This window comes from Cricetulus griseus, chromosome 4, assembly GCF_003668045.3.
Source record: "Cricetulus griseus strain 17A/GY chromosome 4, alternate assembly CriGri-PICRH-1.0, whole genome shotgun sequence".
NCBI classification, from domain to species: Eukaryota; Metazoa; Chordata; class Mammalia; order Rodentia; family Cricetidae; genus Cricetulus; species Cricetulus griseus.
Window position 1 is genome coordinate 137,356,536 of NC_048597.1, and position 20,989 is coordinate 137,377,524.

The 20,989-nt window shown below is 38.5% G+C and overlaps 1 protein-coding gene across 1 annotated transcript in view; it reads right to left on the reverse strand.

The window, feature by feature from the left end:
* Dpy19l2 (dpy-19 like 2) overlaps positions 1-20,989 on the reverse strand; it is a 129,285-nt gene that overhangs the window by 75,358 nt on the left and 32,938 nt on the right. Inside the window, exons 5-9 of the mRNA XM_027411697.2 lie at positions 15,347-15,467; positions 13,038-13,131; positions 8,944-9,001; positions 5,880-5,971; positions 2,999-3,098 (exon numbers count right to left, since the gene is read on the reverse strand). Coding sequence (XP_027267498.1) covers positions 2,999-3,098; positions 5,880-5,971; positions 8,944-9,001; positions 13,038-13,131; positions 15,347-15,467 — 465 coding nt within the window. The remainder of the gene's footprint in view (positions 1-2,998; positions 3,099-5,879; positions 5,972-8,943; positions 9,002-13,037; positions 13,132-15,346; positions 15,468-20,989) is intronic.

Genomic DNA, 20,989 nt, shown 5'->3' on the forward strand with positions numbered 1-20,989 from the left:
GCTGCATTTAAATACGTATCCTTATATTTAGAGATAAATTTAGTTCTGATTCCCCATCAAAGAAAATTCATTTTGCAGCAGGAGCTTCATTTTCAGCAGATAGAGATCATTATGGAAAGGCATAACTGGTCAAAATGCAAGGAAGTAAGACTGGGGGGGTACACAGCCCCAGTTGATACAATATGACACAATTCCTACACCCAAGGCCCAGGAAACGTTGCAGAAAAGATGGAAAGCTTGTAAGAGCAAGGACCAGTATGCCTGCTGTAATACTGTATCTTCTACATTTGACAAAGAAGCTCCAACTATGATATCTCAACCATATGGTAGCTAAAACAAGATATGAACAGTGACACCAGCTGACATGCCAACCTGGATGGGGGAAATCACTGTTTTTAACTTTAATGATTAGATTTATTTGGAGAAAAAAAACATACAATGAAACTATTATATGACTACCTGTACCACTCTTTGGCATCACCCAAAGGACTCTACATCCTGTGACAGAACACACTTGTACTAAGCTTCTAATTTTTATGCTTGTATTTGTTTTTCAGTGACGATATACAGAGTCCAGGAAATAGAAAGCAAGCCCATGATACAGGGGGAAAGAGGCTTTCATGGAGGACTGCAGGAAAGAAAATGGAGTACAATGAGATATTCAAGCAGACAGAATAAGAGTGGGACTAATTGAGAACAGCAGAGAAATGCGATGGTGGGGTTGGGAAGGAGTGAGAGTGGGGAAGGGATAACCAAACTGAGTGATGTATGAAAATGTCATAAGGAAAGCAGTTGCTTTGTAAGCTCATTTAAAAATTGATTGATTGAAAAACATAAGTTTCCTTAAGCAAACAAGCACTAGGTTTGGTTATACCCTCAGGTAGACTGCAGTAGACTCAGGAGTCCTTCCATTTCAAGTGCAACTGGACAGTCACCAAGCAATGTGCCTGGCAACATAATGAACAAGCCGCATTCATGTGTGTCCCGGGGAAGAGCTGGCAAGTTAATGAAAGGCCACATTCTCATGCAGAAGAGGGAAGTGTCTTGTCAGAAATGGTGTGATGGCTTCTTCCACAATGCACAGAATACCTGATGGGTATTGCCAATGCAAGCAGTCTGCATTCAAGCTTCCATGCTTAGGCTAGGGTATATGGGACTTTTCCTTGCCCTAAAGCATTAATGGTGACAGAAGGAGAAACTCTGAGCAATGAAGAAGACCTTGCTATATTAGCAATAGCATAAAGGCATGCAGTCACCCAAGATATGAACTAGTAATGGACCTCAGACTGAAAATCAGTCATATAAAGAAAGACAACTTAATTGATAAATCTGTTTGGTATAAAAATGAGACAGCACTATCTTGTCTAAAACAATTTAAACTGTTTTACAATTTCTTTCATCAGTAATCTCACTTTCCCCTGATGCAACAATTTTTCCAACATACCTAGAGATTCCAAAGGTAAAGTGAATAAATTACAAATTAAAATCTAGCTGGCAAAATTCTTAGCATCTTGGAATGATCGTGTCTAAGGCCTTGTCAGATCAACACTCCTTGGTTCCTGTGACTCTGTCATCATTCTGTCCTTGAAATGTGGGCCATCTTTCCTTTATACCCATTTCTTAGACAAAATGGTTAGGGAACATGAACTAACCATCACCCTTATTAAAAGTGGAATCTAATATCCCCAGAAAAAAAAACTTTGATTCTCCCCATTAATATGTAAATATAAACACAAATATAACTGCATGTTTTAGGTAAGAAAATAAGACTTGAATATGCTTTGAATGGTTGGAAAGTCACTAATACAATTTAGACTCCACTTAAAAAACTTCTCACATGATTTCATCAGTACTACTTGATTGATAAATTTGCTTACAATGAGTTGACTTGTTAAAAAGTTATGGCTCAGTGGTTAAGAGCACTAGCTACTCTTTCAGAGAACCTGGATTTGATTCCCAGCATTCACACTGCAGCACGTAACAACCAATGTAACTCCAGTTCTAGGAGATCCAACACCTTCTTTTGTTCCCTGCAGAGACTGCATCCATGTCCTGCGCAGACTCACATGCAGGTAAAATACCCACACATACAAGTTATTTATACTATACTATTTGGCTGCACACACGATGAATTTAAAATGATCTGTGTTACAGCTACCTCTAATAAGAACTGATAATCCTTGAAAAGTTCTTTATACATGCTGTGCTTATTGAGCTGAAGTCATAATTCATGCCATAATTCTGGTACAGAGCATTACTGTTGGTGGTAAGCCCCTAGGTGAGTATTCTTATTGCCATAGATGTTCATCACATTGCCCTTTTACTCTATTTCACAAGTATAATTTCTTGCTACTAATTGCGTAAGTATTTTAGGAAAATGAATACAGCTTCAATTCACATAAGCGAGATCTTGATAAAAGCTTGGGAAATGGCCAGGTGGTATTGGCCCATGCCTTTAATCTCAGCACTCAGGAAACAGAGGCAGATGGATCTCTGTGAGTTTGAGGCCACCTTGGTCTACAGAGTGTGTTCTAGGACAGCCAGGGCTAGACAGAAAAATTCTGTCTCAAAGAACTAAAAGAGAGGAGGTGAGGGGAGAAAGAAAACCAAAAAAAAAAAAAAAAAAAAAAAAAAAAAAAAAAAAAAAACTTGAGATACATCTCTTGGTAAAATTTCGCTCCTCAGACAAAACAGACAGAATGCAGACATTTTTAAAAAACAAAGCAAAACAAAACAAACAAAAAAAATACTTTATGCTCATCCCTTAATTTGACAGTCCTTGAAAGTATAAATGAAATCAGCTAGGTTTGGTGGTTGCCTCTGTTACCCATGCCCTTGAGAAGTGAAGGTAGCAATATCACAAGTTCACAGCCAACTTGGGTGGCAGAGTAAATTTGAAGCTTACCTCAAAAAAAAATATGAAACAATCATTCTAAACCCTCTACTAGAACATCCATGGACATATACATTCATCTTAAATAAGTTTAAACCGTCTTACCTGTGTAAAAAGTATAAACTGAGCGAACTGCCAAGGAAGCATAAAAGCGACAGTGGAGAAACAGAGTGCCATGTAGTGTCTCATGTGAGCGGTGGAAGTCCTTGATGGAGAGAAGCAACACCAGTAAGTTCTGCTGTAAAGACAGCCAGTGGCTCAGAAACAAAAAAAATCTAACTAATCTCCTTACTTTTTATAAAACACAACAAAATATAATTTTGGAAATCAGTTTACTAAAATTACTTTTAAAACTTGAAAAATAAAAATGCTTAAATAAAACAAAAACAGATACTTAGAAAGAGTATTGTACAAATTTTTTCAATAAATTAAATTATTTAAATGTAACTTAGTTCCTTATAAAAACATGTTTGTCATTCAATTTTAATCCTCCAGGCAAAGCTCAGGAAACAGGACATGACACTGTTCCTGTGCCCTCAGGGTTTCTCTCAGTACACAGAGAAGTCCTTCCCAAACCTGCTCACTCAACTGATTCAGAAAATAGTGAGGAGAAGCACACAAGCTGTCAAGGTGTGCACCAACACTTGTGGGGGACTCCAGGGGAGTTCTTAAAACAGCAAAGCTAGAACAGTCTATCTGCTGCAGTTGGCATTTAAATTGTGCATTCTGCAACAGTACGATTTTGAGAACCAACATCTTTCACCAAAGTGTAGCTTCTCTTAGAGTATGAAAAAGTTAATGTAAGCATCTGTGCAAAGAACAAACCAGATCTGTGGTTGCAGCTTCACCTTTTGCACAACCTGGGGTGGGAGGGATCCTTATTTTCAAGCCCCATGTCCCAAGCAAAGCACAAAATCCTCCTAAGCACTTGATATTCTTGCATTTTTCAGACAAAATTGGTTTTAGTTAAATAGAGTCCATTCCTTCAAGGTCCTGACCAACACATTTCACTGTATGACTCTGCCTACACACCAATTAGTTGGCTAGTATTATTTCAAATGAACAAACATCATCTCCTGGAAAGAGAGAGGGTAGCATCTTTCTCTATAATATTTCTAAGTAAACAATTTAAGGAATAAACATCAAAACCTGAACTGGGAACAGATTCAACCCCTAACTGCTGACACACCAGGAAGCAGCCTGTTCTCAAGATCTGCAGGCAGCTCAGGGTGCACAAGCCACCTTTATTCAGCCCATAGCCAATGCAAATATCTTCTTCCCACCCTTTCTTCTGGAGGGTATAGCAGGAGTCTCTTCCTCTCCTGGTGGGTATGGGGGTGGTGAAACCCACAGAAACAGTTGACCTGAACAACGGGGAGCTCTTGGTCCCCAGACTGATAGCTGGGAAACCAGCACGGGACTGATCCAGATCCCAGGAACATGGGTGTCAATGAGGAGACCTCGGAAATCCATGGAGCCTCCTGTAGTAGATCAGTACTTATCCCTAGCATAGGAATGGACTTTGGGAGCCCATCCCACATGGAGGAATACTCCCTGAGCCAAGACATTGGGGGGGGGGGCTAGGCCCTATCCCAAAGGATATGATAGACTCTGAAGACCCCCTATGAAAGGCCTCACCCTCCCTGGGGAGCAGAAAGGATATGTGATACGTAGGGTTTTAGTGGGGGGGGTGATAGGGAAGGAGGGGAAGGGGATGAAACTGGGATTGACATGTAAAACAATCTTGTTTCTAATTCAAATTAAAAAATTGGGAAAAAAAAGAAATGAAAAAAAAAGTAACAAATGTGTGCCTTAATTGTTTTCACGGGCTAAGTATTCTATGGCTAAAGATTTAAATTTGGCAGGATTCCTGCTTCTATGGGTACTTTTAAATACATGGTATACAGTTTTAGAAAGAAAAAGGAGGGAAGTGAGGAAAGCAGTAAGGATTTTCATATAAGGTAGACATGGTTAGTCCCTGTGAGTTTAGAGGACATAATCCTGATCTCATTCAGTGACAAATGTCACCAACATTCTGAGAAATGTATTCATATAACAAAGTTATTTATAGTATCCTACTCTTTTTATTTCTTGGACCTTCTACATTTCCATAATGCTTAAAACTTAATTCATCCAGACCATGTCCAAGACAGTTAATTTGAAACTAGCTGAACTATTAGAAACATCATTCAGAAATTATTACATGTATGTACAACATTCATATTCCCGTGTGTGTTTGTGTGTGTGTGTGTGTGTGTGTGTGTATGTGTGTGACATACACTCTTTGAGACTATAAAATTTACAACCTCCCAAATCCATTCACAAATGGAGCCCCTTTCATAGCACATTGTTAATTTTATTTCAAAGACACAGTTTGGGAAACAAAAAGGTGAAGTATGTTAGCCTTGAGAAAGTACCTCCTTGTTTCTCAAAAACCTTTGAATGGGGCTGGACACATGGCGCTCACATGGTGACTCACAGTCATCTGTAGCTCTATTTCCAGGAGATCTGACACACTCTTCTGGCCTCTGTGGGCACCAGGCATGTAAAAAGTGAATGTGCACACATGTAGGCAAAATATTTTTCACACAAAAGAAAATTAAATACATCTTTCTTTTAAACCTAGAACCTTCAGGCAACCATTTTCAATGTTAGAAAAAGTTTACAAATTTATGCTGTGATCATCTTATTACTCAATTCATTTTATAAAAAGTTGTAAAACAGTCGGGCGGTGGTGGCACACGCTTTCAATCCCAGCACTCGAGTGGCAGAGGCAGACAGATCTCTGTGAGTTTGAGACCAGCCTGGTCTACAAGAACTAGTTCCGGGACAGCCTCCAAACCTCCAAAGTCACAGAGAAACCCTGTCTCGAAAAACCAAAAAAAAAGTTGTAAAACATAGCTTTGATAATTATGACTTAGGTTAAAGCAAATTTAAAAAAGATAAAAACATAATTTATTTAGCCTTGTTTTATGATTAAAATTACCTGAGAATAGTAGTTAAAACATACATCTGAAGTACAAGAAATGGATATGAAAAGCTTTCCCGGAGAGGTGGTGTCCACATCACACGGGTGGCCTGAAATCATAAAACAGTTTGCATTATTTTCCATTAAACTGAATGTTACTCACTTAAACTCGAGGATTGGCTTACTTTTAGAATTTTAATACTAGGCTCGTTAGATCCTATTTCTCACTATCTGGCATGGCTTCTGGTCCTCTGACATTCTCTCTCATGGTAAGGGAACTGCTATTAACTATCAAACTCGGAAACAAGTAAAAACTATATCAAATCGCACAAAATTTAGCCAAAGAAACAAAAAAGAAAAATAAAGAAGAATGGGTGCTATGATGACTACTGGCCCAGAGTTCACCACAGCCCTGCAGGCCTGAGCCTGGCATTTGGAGCTTTCAGATACATGATCTGGCAAGGAAACCATCTTAACCAAAAACATGGAGCATTTGCAAATATCAAGAGTCTATACATATTAAGTTCCAATTAATATATACATAACCAGCCATCAAGATTGACTTTCGAGTTAATCAAATACATCCTATATGAGTTAAGTTTGTAAAAACAATTTAAAGTACTGAGAATTGCTAGAAATGAACAAAGTGAAAATATTAAATGTGTATATACCTATTTAGACTGTCTTAAGACACATGGATCAACATTCACTGTAAACAAAATTTTCTATCAGAAACCCTAACTTTATAGAAAGAATTTAAGTTTTAATCACCAGGTAGGAGTCTGATTACCTTAGCCTCAGAAAGTTATAACTTGTAACTGAACTTGTAAACCTTGAAAAGGGTGATGGTTTGTTTTCCAAATCCAAACTCAGTCCACCAAAGTCTGGCACACCCAAATAAAATGCTTTTCTTTGTGCCAACAGATGGTTGATTGGCAAGACATTTGTTTTCATTGAATGTCATATATTTAAAGCATTTTATGTGTGGCTTTGGTTAGTCCTTTATCTAACTGATTTTTAAATTTCTTCACTATAACAGAAGATAAAGGCATCACTTGCATGTAACCTGGGCCACATAAGCACATTTGATTCCAAACATTAATAGTCAGATTCTCACTTCTTACCATGCATTCCACATCTAATACATTGTCAAGAATATGGAGCACAGCCACAATGAATCCAACATATCATAAAGCATTTGAAGGAGTGCCTTTTAACCCTACTGTGTCTTTTTAGGATGACTTACTGTGAATTCTGTTTTGAATTCATTATTTTGTTACAGAGAAGGAAGAATAATTCAGTAGGAGCAGCAAAGGAATGGGGCAGCTCCTGAATGAATTGTGTGATTGTTGTCAGGCCAGCACCATGTTAAATCACTGGGAAGAGCAACGGCATAGAATTCAATTATGTGAGATGAACAAGTTCTGGAGATCCGCCCTGCAACATTTTGTTTAATCTGGGGGCTGGAAAGATGGATCTGAAGGCAGGAGGATTGGTGGTCAGTTCCCAGTACCCACATGATGACTCAAAACTGCCTGAAATTCCAGTTCCATCAGATATGACACCTTCTTATGGACTCCACAAGCACAATCACACACACACACACACACACACACACACACACACACACACACACACACACACACACACACATCCACACAGGAACGCATGTGCACACACACACATAAGAAATCTTTTAGAATACTGTATTGTAGAATCACAACTTTATTAACATGGTAGATGTCGTGCTAAGTGTTCTTACCATTCAAAAAAAGAACTCTCAGGGGCTGGAGAGGTGGCTCAGAGGTTAAGAGCACTGACTGCCCTTCCAGAGGTCCTGAGTTCAATTCCCAGCAACCACATGGTGGCTCACAACCATCCGTTATGAGATGTGGTGCCCTCTTCTGGTGTGCAGATATACATGGAAGCAGAATGTTGTATACATAATAAATAAATAAAATCTCTTTAAAAAAAGAACTTTCAAAGCCAGACATGGTATGCAGGCAACACAATTCTAGCATTTAGGAGGCTGAAGCAGGAGACTCAGAAGTTTTTAAGCCAGCCTAGAAGACATAGTCAGACCCTCTCTGAAAAAGGAAAAAGAAGAAAAGGGTAGGTTCATATTTCAGAAAGAGAGGAAAGTGAGGTTTTAGAGCCAGACCAACACAAAACAGGTAGCCCAGCTTCATCATGAAATTTTTTGTTAAGTATGCTAAAGCTGGAGGGGAACCTCGTGTGGATTTCATGGCAGGATTCCATGCAGGCAACAGTGAGTGAAAGGGGAAAACATGCCCAGCAGACAGAGCTTAAGTGAGAAGTTTTATTAGAAAGGGGAGAGGTGGGGAAGGAACGAGAAAAGAGGTAAAGTGACACAGAGAGAGGACAGAAAAGAAGATGGAGACAGGAAAATTCCTGTTTGTGCCAGGAGAACAGCAGGAAGAGAGCGAGGAAAAGAGAGCAGGAAGAGAGTGTAAGTGGGCAGGGGATCTGTCTTTTAAAGGGTGCTTTGCACCTGCGTGCAGACTCCACAGTCACGGAACCCTGGGCTGACCAGGGTACTGCCTATGTGCATTCTTCCAGGTGACAGGGGCAGGCCAGCATAATGCCTGAATCCTTACAAATATAACTCTTTTGATTTCAGTTTTGTAACCTGTATGGTGAAGATAACACCCGCCTACCAGAGGTTTAACAGCAGTGAATGGCATGCATAAAGTGCCTGATTCAGGGAGTACCAAGCTGTCATTTACTACAAAAAAAATAAGCACCAAAATGTTGATAGATTTCATATTTTTAAATTTTACTGATTTGTAATTTAAGATTAATACAATTAGCATATCAATTTACAACATAAAGTACTTTAAGATATGAAGGTCAGGGGAGTGGAAGGAAGGGAGGGAGGGGAACTGTGGTTGATACGTACAATGAATAAAAAAAATTTTAATGAACACACAAAATAATTAAAGGATGGAAAGCAAAAGTATCTCATGGTCACAGCACAATGTAATCATAGTAGTTTAGTGATTATATTTCCATGTTCATACAAGCCACTCTATGTTTTAAAAAGATTGAATAGAAAACAAACCTCTCCATGATTGAAAAAGTAGCACATTACTGTAATCAGACCTCCAAGCTGACTTCCACTGTAAAAAGAATGAAGCACACAGTCATAGCATGCCACATACAGGTTCCTTCCACAAAATTATCTCAGAATTAACACATTTTCTACGCTTAAAACATGAATACTGAGCCATAAGTTCACAAGCATTTCCTGCCTGTGTAGTTGGTGTTTTAGTTTTGACAGTATAAAGACACAAGATGTAGATATACTACAATCTCAACTTTGCCATTACATCAAAATATTTTCTAAATAAAGCACGAGCATAAAATAATTTTACACACACAACCCAGCACTTTGGTCTGTATGCCATTCTGTCAATGATGTAAATGGAGCCGATTTTTGTCCTCTGTAATTAGGCTTAAGTGATTGAGGGATTAAAGGCAAAGACTAACAATTTCACTTGACAGTAACTCATAACTGTTTTATTGATTGCAAATACTCTGACAGGAACCACACTGTAGACTCTACACATCAGACCTGTGGTGCCTAATAATCATGACAGATGTTCAGATCCATATTGTGTAGTGTTTCCTGTCTTGTTACACGTTCATCTGTGGCCAACATTCCAGACCTCTGTGTTATAAACACCAAGCCAGCAGTGTCTGTATGTGCTTGCTCATCACTGTTTCTTCAGCTTAGAATACAATAAATGCTGAATGAAAGGAGGAAGTAATAGAATGAAAAAAATAATAAAAACAGCAAGCTGTGGTAATAGCCCTGACCACTGTGTAGACATAGTAAGATAATAAATTTAGGAAGAGGTGTGTGAAGTGTGAAAGGATGTCATAAGGCATTGTGGGTTTCCTTACATTCATCAGAAGGGAAAGCATCTCAAGTCATTTCAGTTTTCTTTTAGAAATTTTTTAGTTAGCATACAATTTAATGGTGTCATTATGACATTTCATATATATACATACATGTAAATATACATTTATGTATGTACATATGATTTTACCTTGAACATATTCAGTCCATTATATTCTTTTGTTCCTTCCTCACTTTGCATTCTTTTTGGTCTGCCTTCTGCTTTCATCCCCCAGATGCACACATACATAAATATATCATACATAAAATATACGTAGTTAATTTCTAACCTATATTATATAAACTATTATATCCCCAAAAATCTAGACTCAGAGAATCACATTATGCATGTTTTCCTTCCCCCCCCATTACATTTCATCATTTTTACTTTATGAGTGTTTTCCTGCATGCGTGTATATATGTGCACCAGAAATGTGCATGCCTCGTGCCCAAGGAGGTCAGAGAGGATGTCATACCCTCTGGCACTGGGATTACAGGTGGTTGTGACCTTCCATGTGGATGCTGGAATCTGTACACTGGTCATCCACAAGGACACCAAATGCTCTTAACCACTGAACCACCCAGCCCATTACTTACTCCTGTTCCTACTTTCATACTCATTAGCGCCCTGTCTCCCAATAATAATATTCCTTCTAATTACATGACTCAGCTTATATTTTCCAATCTGGATTAACTCTACATATAAAAGAAAACATAGCATTTATCTTTGTTAGTTTATTTTACTTAATTAGGATACTCTCCAGTTACATACATTTTCTTTCAGGTGAAGTAATTTTATTTTTTATTTATAGCTGAATAAAGCCCACTGTATATATGCACCACACCTCCTTTGCTACTTTTAGATTTTATTTAGGTTAGCATACAATGAGTTTTGTCATGGCGTATTCATACAAATGTGTCATTGAGCTATGGTCTCCCCTACACTGCTCCTAAACTCTCTCCCCTTCCATTGGTTCTCTTCCCTTTCCTAGTCAGTTCCCACTTCTGCTTGCCTGTGTGTGCATTACATGTCTGCAGGTGCTTTTAGAGGCCAGAAGACAGCACCGGAGCCCCTGGGACTCTGGTGACAGTGATTGTGGACTGCACAGTATGGTCTTAACTTCTGATCCATCACTCTCCAGCCCCTTCCACTTTCTTGTTGCATGTGTTCTCTATTCTTTCTATTCATCACCACTTTTTTTTGAAGATTTTATTTATTTATTATGTGTACAACATTCTGCTTCCATGTATATCCACACACCAGAAGAGGGCACCAGATCTCATAAGGGATGGTTGTGAGCTACCGTGTGGCTGCTGGGAATTGAACTCAGGACTTGTGGAAGAGCAGTCGGTGCTCTTAACCTCTGAGCCATCTCTCCAGCCCCTCATCACCACTTTTAAGAACCTTCTTCACCTCTCAAGATTCCCTGCATGCACACATAGACACACACATACTTTTACTGAAATCTAGGTTCCTCGTATGAAACATGCTTTTTTTTCTGAGTCTGACTTATTTTACTTAAAAGAATGATTTTTCATATGCATCATTTTGCTGTAAATGTCATTTCTTTCTTCTTTAGGGCTCAAAATATTCCACTGGGTATATATGCCACATCTTCTTCATCAGTTTATCTGTTGACAGATAATTAGGCTATTTTCTACTTTCTGCATGTTGTGATTAGTGCAGCAATAAAAATGGATTTACAGGTAGCTCTATGATGTGTTCACTTTGAGTCTTTTGGAATTGTTCTCCCATTATGTGGTCTGAGTCTTAATTCTGCAAAGTATTGCCTTTTCCATTTAAAAGCATTTCAATTTCATACAATTTGTTGATTCTTGCAATTATTTTCTCCCATTCATGTATTAGCCAGGCCCAGTCCTGCTTAACTTCCAAGATCAGACTAGATCAGCTGCATTTAGATAGTGACAGGACATACTAGCAATTATTTCCTGAGCTATTAGAACCTTATTAAGAAAGTCCTTGCTTATGTCTGTATCTTTTAGCGTTTTCCTGTACCAGAGATCTCAAGGATTTATATTAAGGTTTTTCTTTGAGCATTTATAGTTGAGTTTTGTTTAGGGGAATGTCAAGAGATCTAATTTTATGGTTCCACAACCAGTCATCCCAAAAGCATGACTTGAAGACATGAATTTGGATCCCTAGTACCTACATAAAAAGCTGGTAATCCCAGAACTGAGAGGCAGAGACAGGAAGATCAAGGATGTTCATTGACCAGAATATCTACCCAATCAGTAATCACCAGTTTCAGCAAGAGATCCTGTCTAAAAATATAAGGCAAAGCACAATAGCAGAGGACACTTGTTGAGATATTGTCCCTAGACTCTAAGTCCAGTATTTTTCACTTCTAATTTTATGTGATTCAAAAATAGCATTGTAAAGAAAGCTAATGGCATGGGAATATATTTCACCAAAAGAAACCAAAAATATCTGACAAAGTAGTTTAGCAACGTGGATACATATTATATCATCCAAGAAAAAAATGGAAAACAAGTTATCTGTTGGCAGTGTTTCATCAGTGCAAGGATGCTTTGCTGGGTAGAGCCAGGTATAGTTCCTATCTCTATGGTCTTCCTTCCCCCAACAACACAAGTCACAAGATGTCTCCAGACAGAACATCAAAGCAAAAGCAAGAAGAAATAGAGAAAGGGCAGCTGAGCCTGTAGTTTGTGACAAAGTGTTCCTAGATAGAACCAAGGCTGACTTTGCCTCAATTTTCAGTGACAAAAGCTAACCTCATTTTGCTCTCCTGAGGAACAATGGCGAGTGGGGTAGTAATATATGAGTCATAAGTAACTTCATGACCTGAGACAAGGCACATCTGCACTCCAAACAAAACCATGATAATTATCAAGAAAGACTAGCTAACAAATGTGTCTTCCACAAATTATATTAAAAAAAAGCATAGCTTTTAAAAATCTCGTGTCAAAAAGCACAAAATTAGAAACAACATTCTGCTAAGTAATGTCATAATTTACACATGAACTCTATCCTCAGTAACATTTTTGTTAATAAATCTTAGTTTTCAAAAATTCCCAAAAGGGTAAAATGAGAGGCCTGTAAGGTGTTCTACAGTGGAATCTCATTATATGTTTGCATAGCACTGGTTATGGAAAATCAGTTCTATAAAATTGCCTATAGCCAGTAAGTTGGTTTCATCAAGGTTCCTTTTCATTTAGTCAATAGGTATCAACCAGTTTTTATAGGCTCACTCTCTTGTCTTGACCAGTCTTACCTCAAGTATGTACCATATATGAAGAACAATCCCATCATTAGTCCATTTAAAATAAAAATTACACCAACGTAAAAGCAAGCTGGGTCTCCCAATCCTTTAAAAGAAAAGACACAGATTATTCAGTATTTAATGAGCAAAATTATTTCAGTGCTTTATAGTCAAGAACTCATACACTTGACAAAAGCATTTGCTCTCGTGATCAGTCTTTAATGTTACAATCACCTTTACCTCCACAGAGGATTGTTTTATTTGCTGTCCTAGGGGCCAAAACCATGGACTCTCACACAGCCCCAACATATACTTGGTTACGTTAACACTTTCCCCTAATTGCATGTTTCTATAATGTGATAGTATGTTGGAGTTCACATTAATATAGATAATGCTGCTGCTCAGTGTCTGGGACTTTCTGTAGAGCCACTTGAAGTCTTTGGAGCCATTGTACATTTTGTCTTTTCTAGGCTCTCAGATGAGTCACATACTTCTGGGAAAAGCCTTAGTCTTTGTGATATGATCTAGTCATTTCTTCTATTATGATGTAGACAAAATGTTAACATATCTCATATATATGATTGTGTTCATATGTACATCACATCCTGTGTGTTTTACAGTCATCTTCTTACAAAATTCTCAGGTAAAAGTTTGAGATTAACTGGTATGAAGGATTTTTGTGTTTGATAAAACAACATTAAAAACCTAGGTAATTTGTGAAGTTATGGTGCTCTGCCTGCTAGGAGACAGGTCCTGTGACTTTGCTTGTTCTGCTTCATTAACCCTTTCAACCCAACACTACATGGCCTCTCTCGCATGCTCTCTATACTTCCATTTACCATCCATGCACAGTTGGTGTCAAGTCTATATCCAGACTGAAACTTTTTTATATTTCTAAGTTTCATATTCCATCTACCCACTTGATTATTTCCAGCTTGGGGTCTTTCAGTTACCTTGAGATAATACATGCAGTGAAACAATATCCACACTAGCTATTTTTTATTCTCCTGTCAGTCGAAAGACTCAAATTAGAAGCCAGTAATATGATTCTTCACTTTCCTTCTTCTCACCCAAACATTCTGTTTCCAAAATTCAGACATTTGCAGTGATCTTTCTTAGAAACTTACTGAGAATATATCAGGCTTCTGCCAGATTACATGGAACCTACCTCTACCCTTACAAATGTGCTTTTCATGCAGCTGGCAGTGATACTTCAGTATGTACAACTGGCATGGCTCTTCATAGATAAGATGCAAATTCCCAGGCAGCATGTGGTCCTGTGGGGTCTGCCCTTGATTACACTCCCAGCATCTGGACATTTGTAACATGCACCATGGCTATAACTGCTAACAGCCTGCTGATAGTATAAGCTCTCCAAGTTTAAGACCCATGTCTCCCAGATCTGCTGTGCACTCCAAGTACCAAACACCAGCCTGTTGCTGATTGGGGACTAAATATATACTACACATGTGCCTTTTATCCACAGAAACACTGATGATGGACACACTACAAAGCCTGATGATGGACACACTACAAAGTCTAATGTTTGATGAGCCAGAGTCTCCATTTCGGAATGTTGCAAAAATCACAAAGTATTTCACTCCTTAAACACCCTCCACCAGTATCACTTTAGATTTTTAAGGGAATCAATTAAAAATATATGGGAAATTCAATTTTTTCATATTTCAAGAGTTAAATAAATTTAAGCAACAATATTGTGAAAAATAGTCATGTATGAAGACATTAAAAATACTTGTGTGTTAGATACATGATTCTCTGTAGCTATGAACAGAGTCTCATGGGGCATCTGGGAAACTGTTACTTAATTCCAATGGAGTTTTGTTTTTTGCTTGTTTATTTGTCTTGGGCAAAGATACCAATATAGAACATAGTCAAGGAGAGTTTCATTAAAATTCCTCCTATAGTGTGAATGAGGATAAAGCAATATTTATAATAGCTGATTATTAGCATCAACTAATCCATAACTATTACAAGTGTATATTTGGCCCTTTGTTCCCCAAATGTATGTACTAATGTTACCCCAAATATTCTTTGTACCATCTTGTTTTGATGGTATTTTAGATGGGCTTTTACTAAAAAATACCTTATGTTGGAATATATTGGTGCTCGAGTTAAATTTCCAGTTTATAGTCAAATCAAAAAGTAACTTTAAGGTGTAAAATACTTTTTGAGAAGAGTCGTTTCTATACTGTCTTAAATAAAATTGATCACAGTTTATAATAAACCTTAAAATGTGTCACAACATCAGATGTCTATGAAGACACCAATGAGCACACAACAGCATTGACAAGGACACATGCCTTCACAGCTCTGAACTTCATTAAGAGGCTCTATTCTGGTGACATTCCAGCAGGTCTTAGTTTCTATCCCAAATAAATCCATTATTCCCACAATCGTGCGATACCAGTAGGCTATGACTACCTGTAAAAGAGATGATGGAAGAAAATATTCTGATCATAATGATAGCTTTTCTAAAATACTATTCTATGATGGTTGCTTTAACATTAAAAACCTAGCAAATTTATTTGAGAAGTAGTTTGAAACTATGTATTAGTTATATTTACATAGATTAGTCAATTTTAGTGATAAACCTATACAAGCATATATAAGAGTATAACTAAATTTATTATTAAAATACAGCATTTTAAAAACTGCAATGCAATGGAGAAACAGATCCAGGGTACATTATAAACTTGACCAGTGACAACCTGAAACCTACTTTTGAAACTTCAGAAGCAAGAGAGGGAAAGAAAAATATGCTCATATATGGGATCTTTTTTAACTTGGTGGATTTTGGATAAAAGGTATGAGAATTCTTGATAGAAACTTTTTAAAAAGGATTCCAAAAAAGAAGAACACAGAACTGACACTTAAGGGAGTCACCTTTCTTATCTCTCTGGCATTGACAGCATGTAGCTGCACTTACTCAATGACATACATCACTGAACAACTTCATAATGTTCTTTCTCAGTCCAAAGTATAGATTTATAATTTTGTCTTTTGAAAGTGACATGCTGTTAAAATTTCATCATTTTTTATTGTTGTGACGTTGCCATGCCTGTACCAAAAAAATACCACATTATACATATATGTTAGATCTAGAATTATATTTCTTTTTCTTTTATTTTGGTTTTTCAAGACAGGGTTTCTCTGTGTAGCTTTGGAGCCTATCCTGGCACTCTCTCTGGAGACCAGGCTGTCCTCGAACTCATAGAGATACGTCTGCCTCTGCCTCCTGAGTGCTGGGATTAAAGACATGCACCACCAATGTCCGGCTAGAATTATATTTCCCTAGGTAAGAACTTTGACATAGTAAGGAAAGAATAGTTTTGGAGTCAAAATTGAACTCAAATTCTGTCTCTGGGGCTGGAGAAATACTTAAGAAAACACAGGGCTTTTACAGAGGACTATAGTTCCATCCAAGCACCCATGGTGGGTAAATAACAATCACCTATAATTCCAGCTACAGGGGTATCTAATTGCCCCTCCTGACCTCTATGGGCACTTGCAGTCACACATGCATAAACCCACACAGACATTCACTTATATATAACTAAAAATCAGATAAGTCTGATTTTTAAAAACATTCTTACTCTGCATATTGTAATTTCTATATTCCCAAGTGACCTTTCAGTTTCAGAACATAAGCTCATTTTTCAAATGAATTTAATAACAACAATTTTTAATGGAAGTGACAGGTGACAGAGAGGGCTGGGGTTGACATGCTGTCATTGTCCAGTAGGGTCAACAGAGTAGTGTGCAGCAAAAGCCTCAAGCTTATGCAGACACAGATTCATCCCCCAAACAAGCCACCTAGCCTCAGGATACTGCTGGCTGTGGGCAATATTGGAGGCCCAAGATGAGGAAGGTTCACTTTCTAGATTGGGCCTCCTCAAAGGACCACAGTGGTCCATTGATGCCACCAAAGGACATACTGGTGTCTGTGGTCCAGGCTACTCTCCCAGGCTGTGATGAGCCTGAGATCCATTCGGACATATGTGATCTGTGCACTGATGGAGGCTTTGGTGATTTTCTCAGGCTTTGCTGCCTCAGTGGGACATTTAGATATGAGTGGCTTGTGTAGCCACCTGAGGCCATGTTGAAGCCCATAATCCATGCAAACACTGATGGCCATGAGTGAGCTGTTGTTCCTGATATGGACAGGGACTATGTGGTGTCTGTGGTCTGGGCTGCTGTCTGAAGCCATATTGATATCAGAGAGCCTTGCTGACTTGGCTGAGCCCCTTGTTGCCATGGTGTGGGCACCCAGGAGAGCTGGATCCACCACTCATCTGCACCATGGCTTCCCACAGTTAATGGCTCCTGGCAGGGGTGGGTATATGTGGAGAAAGACTCACTTCCCTTGGAGGGCTGACCACTAGGAGCTTAGCCATGTTCCACTGAGTATACAGAAAACACAAAATGGACTTGGTTTGGAGGGATATGGGGGCAAGTGGGGAGCAGACAAGAGAGAACTGGTGAGGGCAATCAGGATGCATGAGGTGAAAGACAAACATGGCATGTCCTCACTCATATATGGATATTAGACATAGAGCAAAGGAATACCAGTCTACAATCCACACCATCAGAGAAACTGGGAAACAAGGAAGACCCTGAGAGAGATATACATGATCCCCCGGACAAGGGGAAAGGGACAAGATCCCCTGAGTAAATTGAGAACATGGGGGCAGAGGGAGAACATGACCGATCAGGAAGATCGAGTAGAGGGAGGAATAGAGAAGGAGAGTAAGATAAGAGATGCCTTAACAGAGGGAGCCATTATAATTTTAAAGAGAAATCTGGCATCAGGGAAATATTCAGGGATCCACAAGGATGACCCCAACTAAAAATCTAAGCAATAATGGAGAGGCTACCTTAAATGTCCTTCCTATGTAAGATTCCCACATAACCAATTTTTTTAAAAAACAAAATAAGAAATCTTGGAGAGACTACAGATACAGGAAAAATATCCCAAAGACCTATAGACCACCTCACCTTAATGAAGAAAAATTCAAACTATTTCCAGTAAAATGAGGAACAAGACAAAGATGTCAATGATCTGTACTCCTGTTCAATCTAGTACTTAAAGTCTTAGCTAGAGTAATAAGACAAGAAAAGGTTAAAAGGGGATACAAATGGGAGATAAAAAATCAAAATATCCTTATTTGCAAATTTTATGAGTCTACATATAAAATACCCTGAAGACACCAGCTGAAAAATTCCTATAGCTGATAAACACATTCAGCAAAGCAACAGGATACAAAATTAATACACAAACATCAGTAGTCTTCCTATATGCCAATGGCAAGCATCCTAAGAAAGAAATCAAGAGAAACAATCCCATTCACATTATTCTCAAAAAATAAAGTATTTTGGAGTAAATCTAACCAAGGAAGCAAAAGACCTGTACAATAAAACTTGAAAACATTGAGACATTTAAGAAGATACTATAATATGGAAAGACCTCCTATAATCACAGATTGATAGGATTAATACTGTGAAATGGACATCATAATAAAAGCAATCGGCAGAGTCATTGTGACCCCGGTGAAAATTCCTGTACAGTTCTTTACCAACATTGCCACAGCTGTCTTAAAATCCATATGGAAGCACAAAGCACCCATGATAATCAGAAAAACCCTGAACAATAAAAATACTACTGGATATATCACCATCCCAGATTTCAAGTTATACTACAGAGCTATAGAAATGTAAGCAGTGTGGTAATGGAATAAAAACAGACACATTTACCAAATAACTATTAGAATTCGTGCTACAGGAACTAATCTGGAAAACTCCTCCCTGAGTCCTAGTTCTGATAGTATTGGAAGGGACTGTGTAAGTTGCCAAGCAAGAAAAGCAATTAATAGGCCCACGGAGCTGTAAATCTTAGGGACTACAATAATAAACAGTTCAGCAAGCTATCTCCAGTGGTGCAATAATGACATTTTTTTATCTTGGGGTTAGCTAACAGGTGTCTGATTGGACTTAAGGTCTGCTCAATAGGATGAATTAATGTCTGTCAGGGTAAACAGACAATTACTCATGGATGGAGAGATAGACCTTAGAGAAAAATGCACAACTGCTGATTTCCCAAAGCAATATAATATCTTACCATAGTCTAAATGCTTTTACTTATACTCACAGATGAATGTAGCTCTCACAAATAAGCCTCTTCTGCAACAGACAGTGTCCTGGTTAGATTTTTTTGTTTTACAACCTTTATACAAGCAAGGGTTATCTGAGAAGAGGAAACCTCTATTTGAAAATGCCTCCACCAGACTGATCCTCAGTTGGAAAAATAGCTGGCAAAGATTCTCTCCCACTCTGCGGACTTCTCTTTACATGACTGTTTCCTTTGCTGTATTGAAGAGTTTGAGGTCCCATTTGTCAATTGATGACCTTAGCTCTTGAGTTAATGGAATCCTATTCACAAAGTCCTCTATCACCTGCATAGTATAGGCTACTGCCTGTTTTTTTTTTTTTCCTAGCAGTTTCAGCATCTAAGGTTTCACATTCGGTCTTTGATACTTTTGGAGTTGGCAAGCCTATTTTCTTGATTAATGATTGACGTGGAAGTGCCCAGATCACTGTGGCTGGTGTCACCCCTGGGATGGATGTTCTGTGTTGTGAATGAAAGCAGGAGTCTCTGCTTCAGTTCCTGTCTCCATGTTCTTGCCTTGCTTGAGTTCCTGCTGTAGCTTTCCTTCATAGTAGACTTCAAGCTGTACAGGAAAATGACTCTTTTCTTCACCCAAGTGTCTTTATCACAGAAAGAGAATGCAAACTAATACAGAAATTGGTACTAGGATTGTGGGATTTTGCTGTGACGGACATGACAATGTTGTTTTGTAAGGGATTGAGTTGGTAATATCCTAAGTGATCATTGCTTAATGAGCTGATGTGGGAGCTTGGAAGACAAGAATGATGAGAGAAATGGTGACAATGGAGGCCCGGCCTGTCATGTTGCAGAGACAAGTACAGTCATTTGCATTACTGGAAGAATTAATGCTAGAAATCACCTTTGATTAAGAAGAGATCAACATCTTTGAGGTGAAGCCTTCTGGAAATATTTCCTTGGGATCAGTGCCCAGAACACAGAGGTGGCCAAGTCTGCATCTATGTTGTCAGATGAGGCTGGTAATGTGTCAAAGTCTCCCATGTGTTACTGGATTTGATGGTATGAGAGCTGCACAACTGAGGGGATCATGGAGAGTAGTGGAGGCTTTGGCACGAGGGAAGCCACGAGAGGCACAGGTGAAGGTGCAGCCTCAGCAGCAGTGAAGATCCTAGGATTGAAAAGGTTAGGGAGAAAAGCTGAGGCTTATGGGTTTTATTGACTTGAGATTGTTTTATATTGTGGCATTAATGAGATTTGGGGGATAAATCAGAAAGGAAAGGTTATGGCTTAAGAATGATGTATTTGTGTGTCAACAAATTATACTAATTAGTTTATTGTCAATACAGCTAGGGTTATCTGAGAAGAGGGAACCTCAAATGAGAAAATGCCTCCATCAGATTGGCCTGTAGGCAAGTCTGTGGAAAATTTTCTTGATTAATTATTGATGATGAAGGGCCCAGTGCACTATGAGTTTTGCCACTCCTGGAGAGGTGGTCCTGCATCATTTAAGAAGTGGGTTTAGTAAGCCATGAAAAGAAAGCGAATAAGCAGCATTCCTCAAGATCTCTTTTTCAGTTCCTGCCTCCAGGTTGCTGCTCTGCTTCCAGTACCTACCATGGCTTCTCTTCATGATAAACTGAAAGCTTAAAGTAACATAAACATTTTACTCATCCAGGTTGCTTCTGATCATGGTGTCTTTGTAAGAGCAATAGAAAACAAAATAATAGATGGAGATTATTACAATAACCAGCAATCCACAACTGGTTAAAATGCAGAGAACTAGAGACTTCTGTGTGACCAGTTGATAAATCTCCAATGCAAC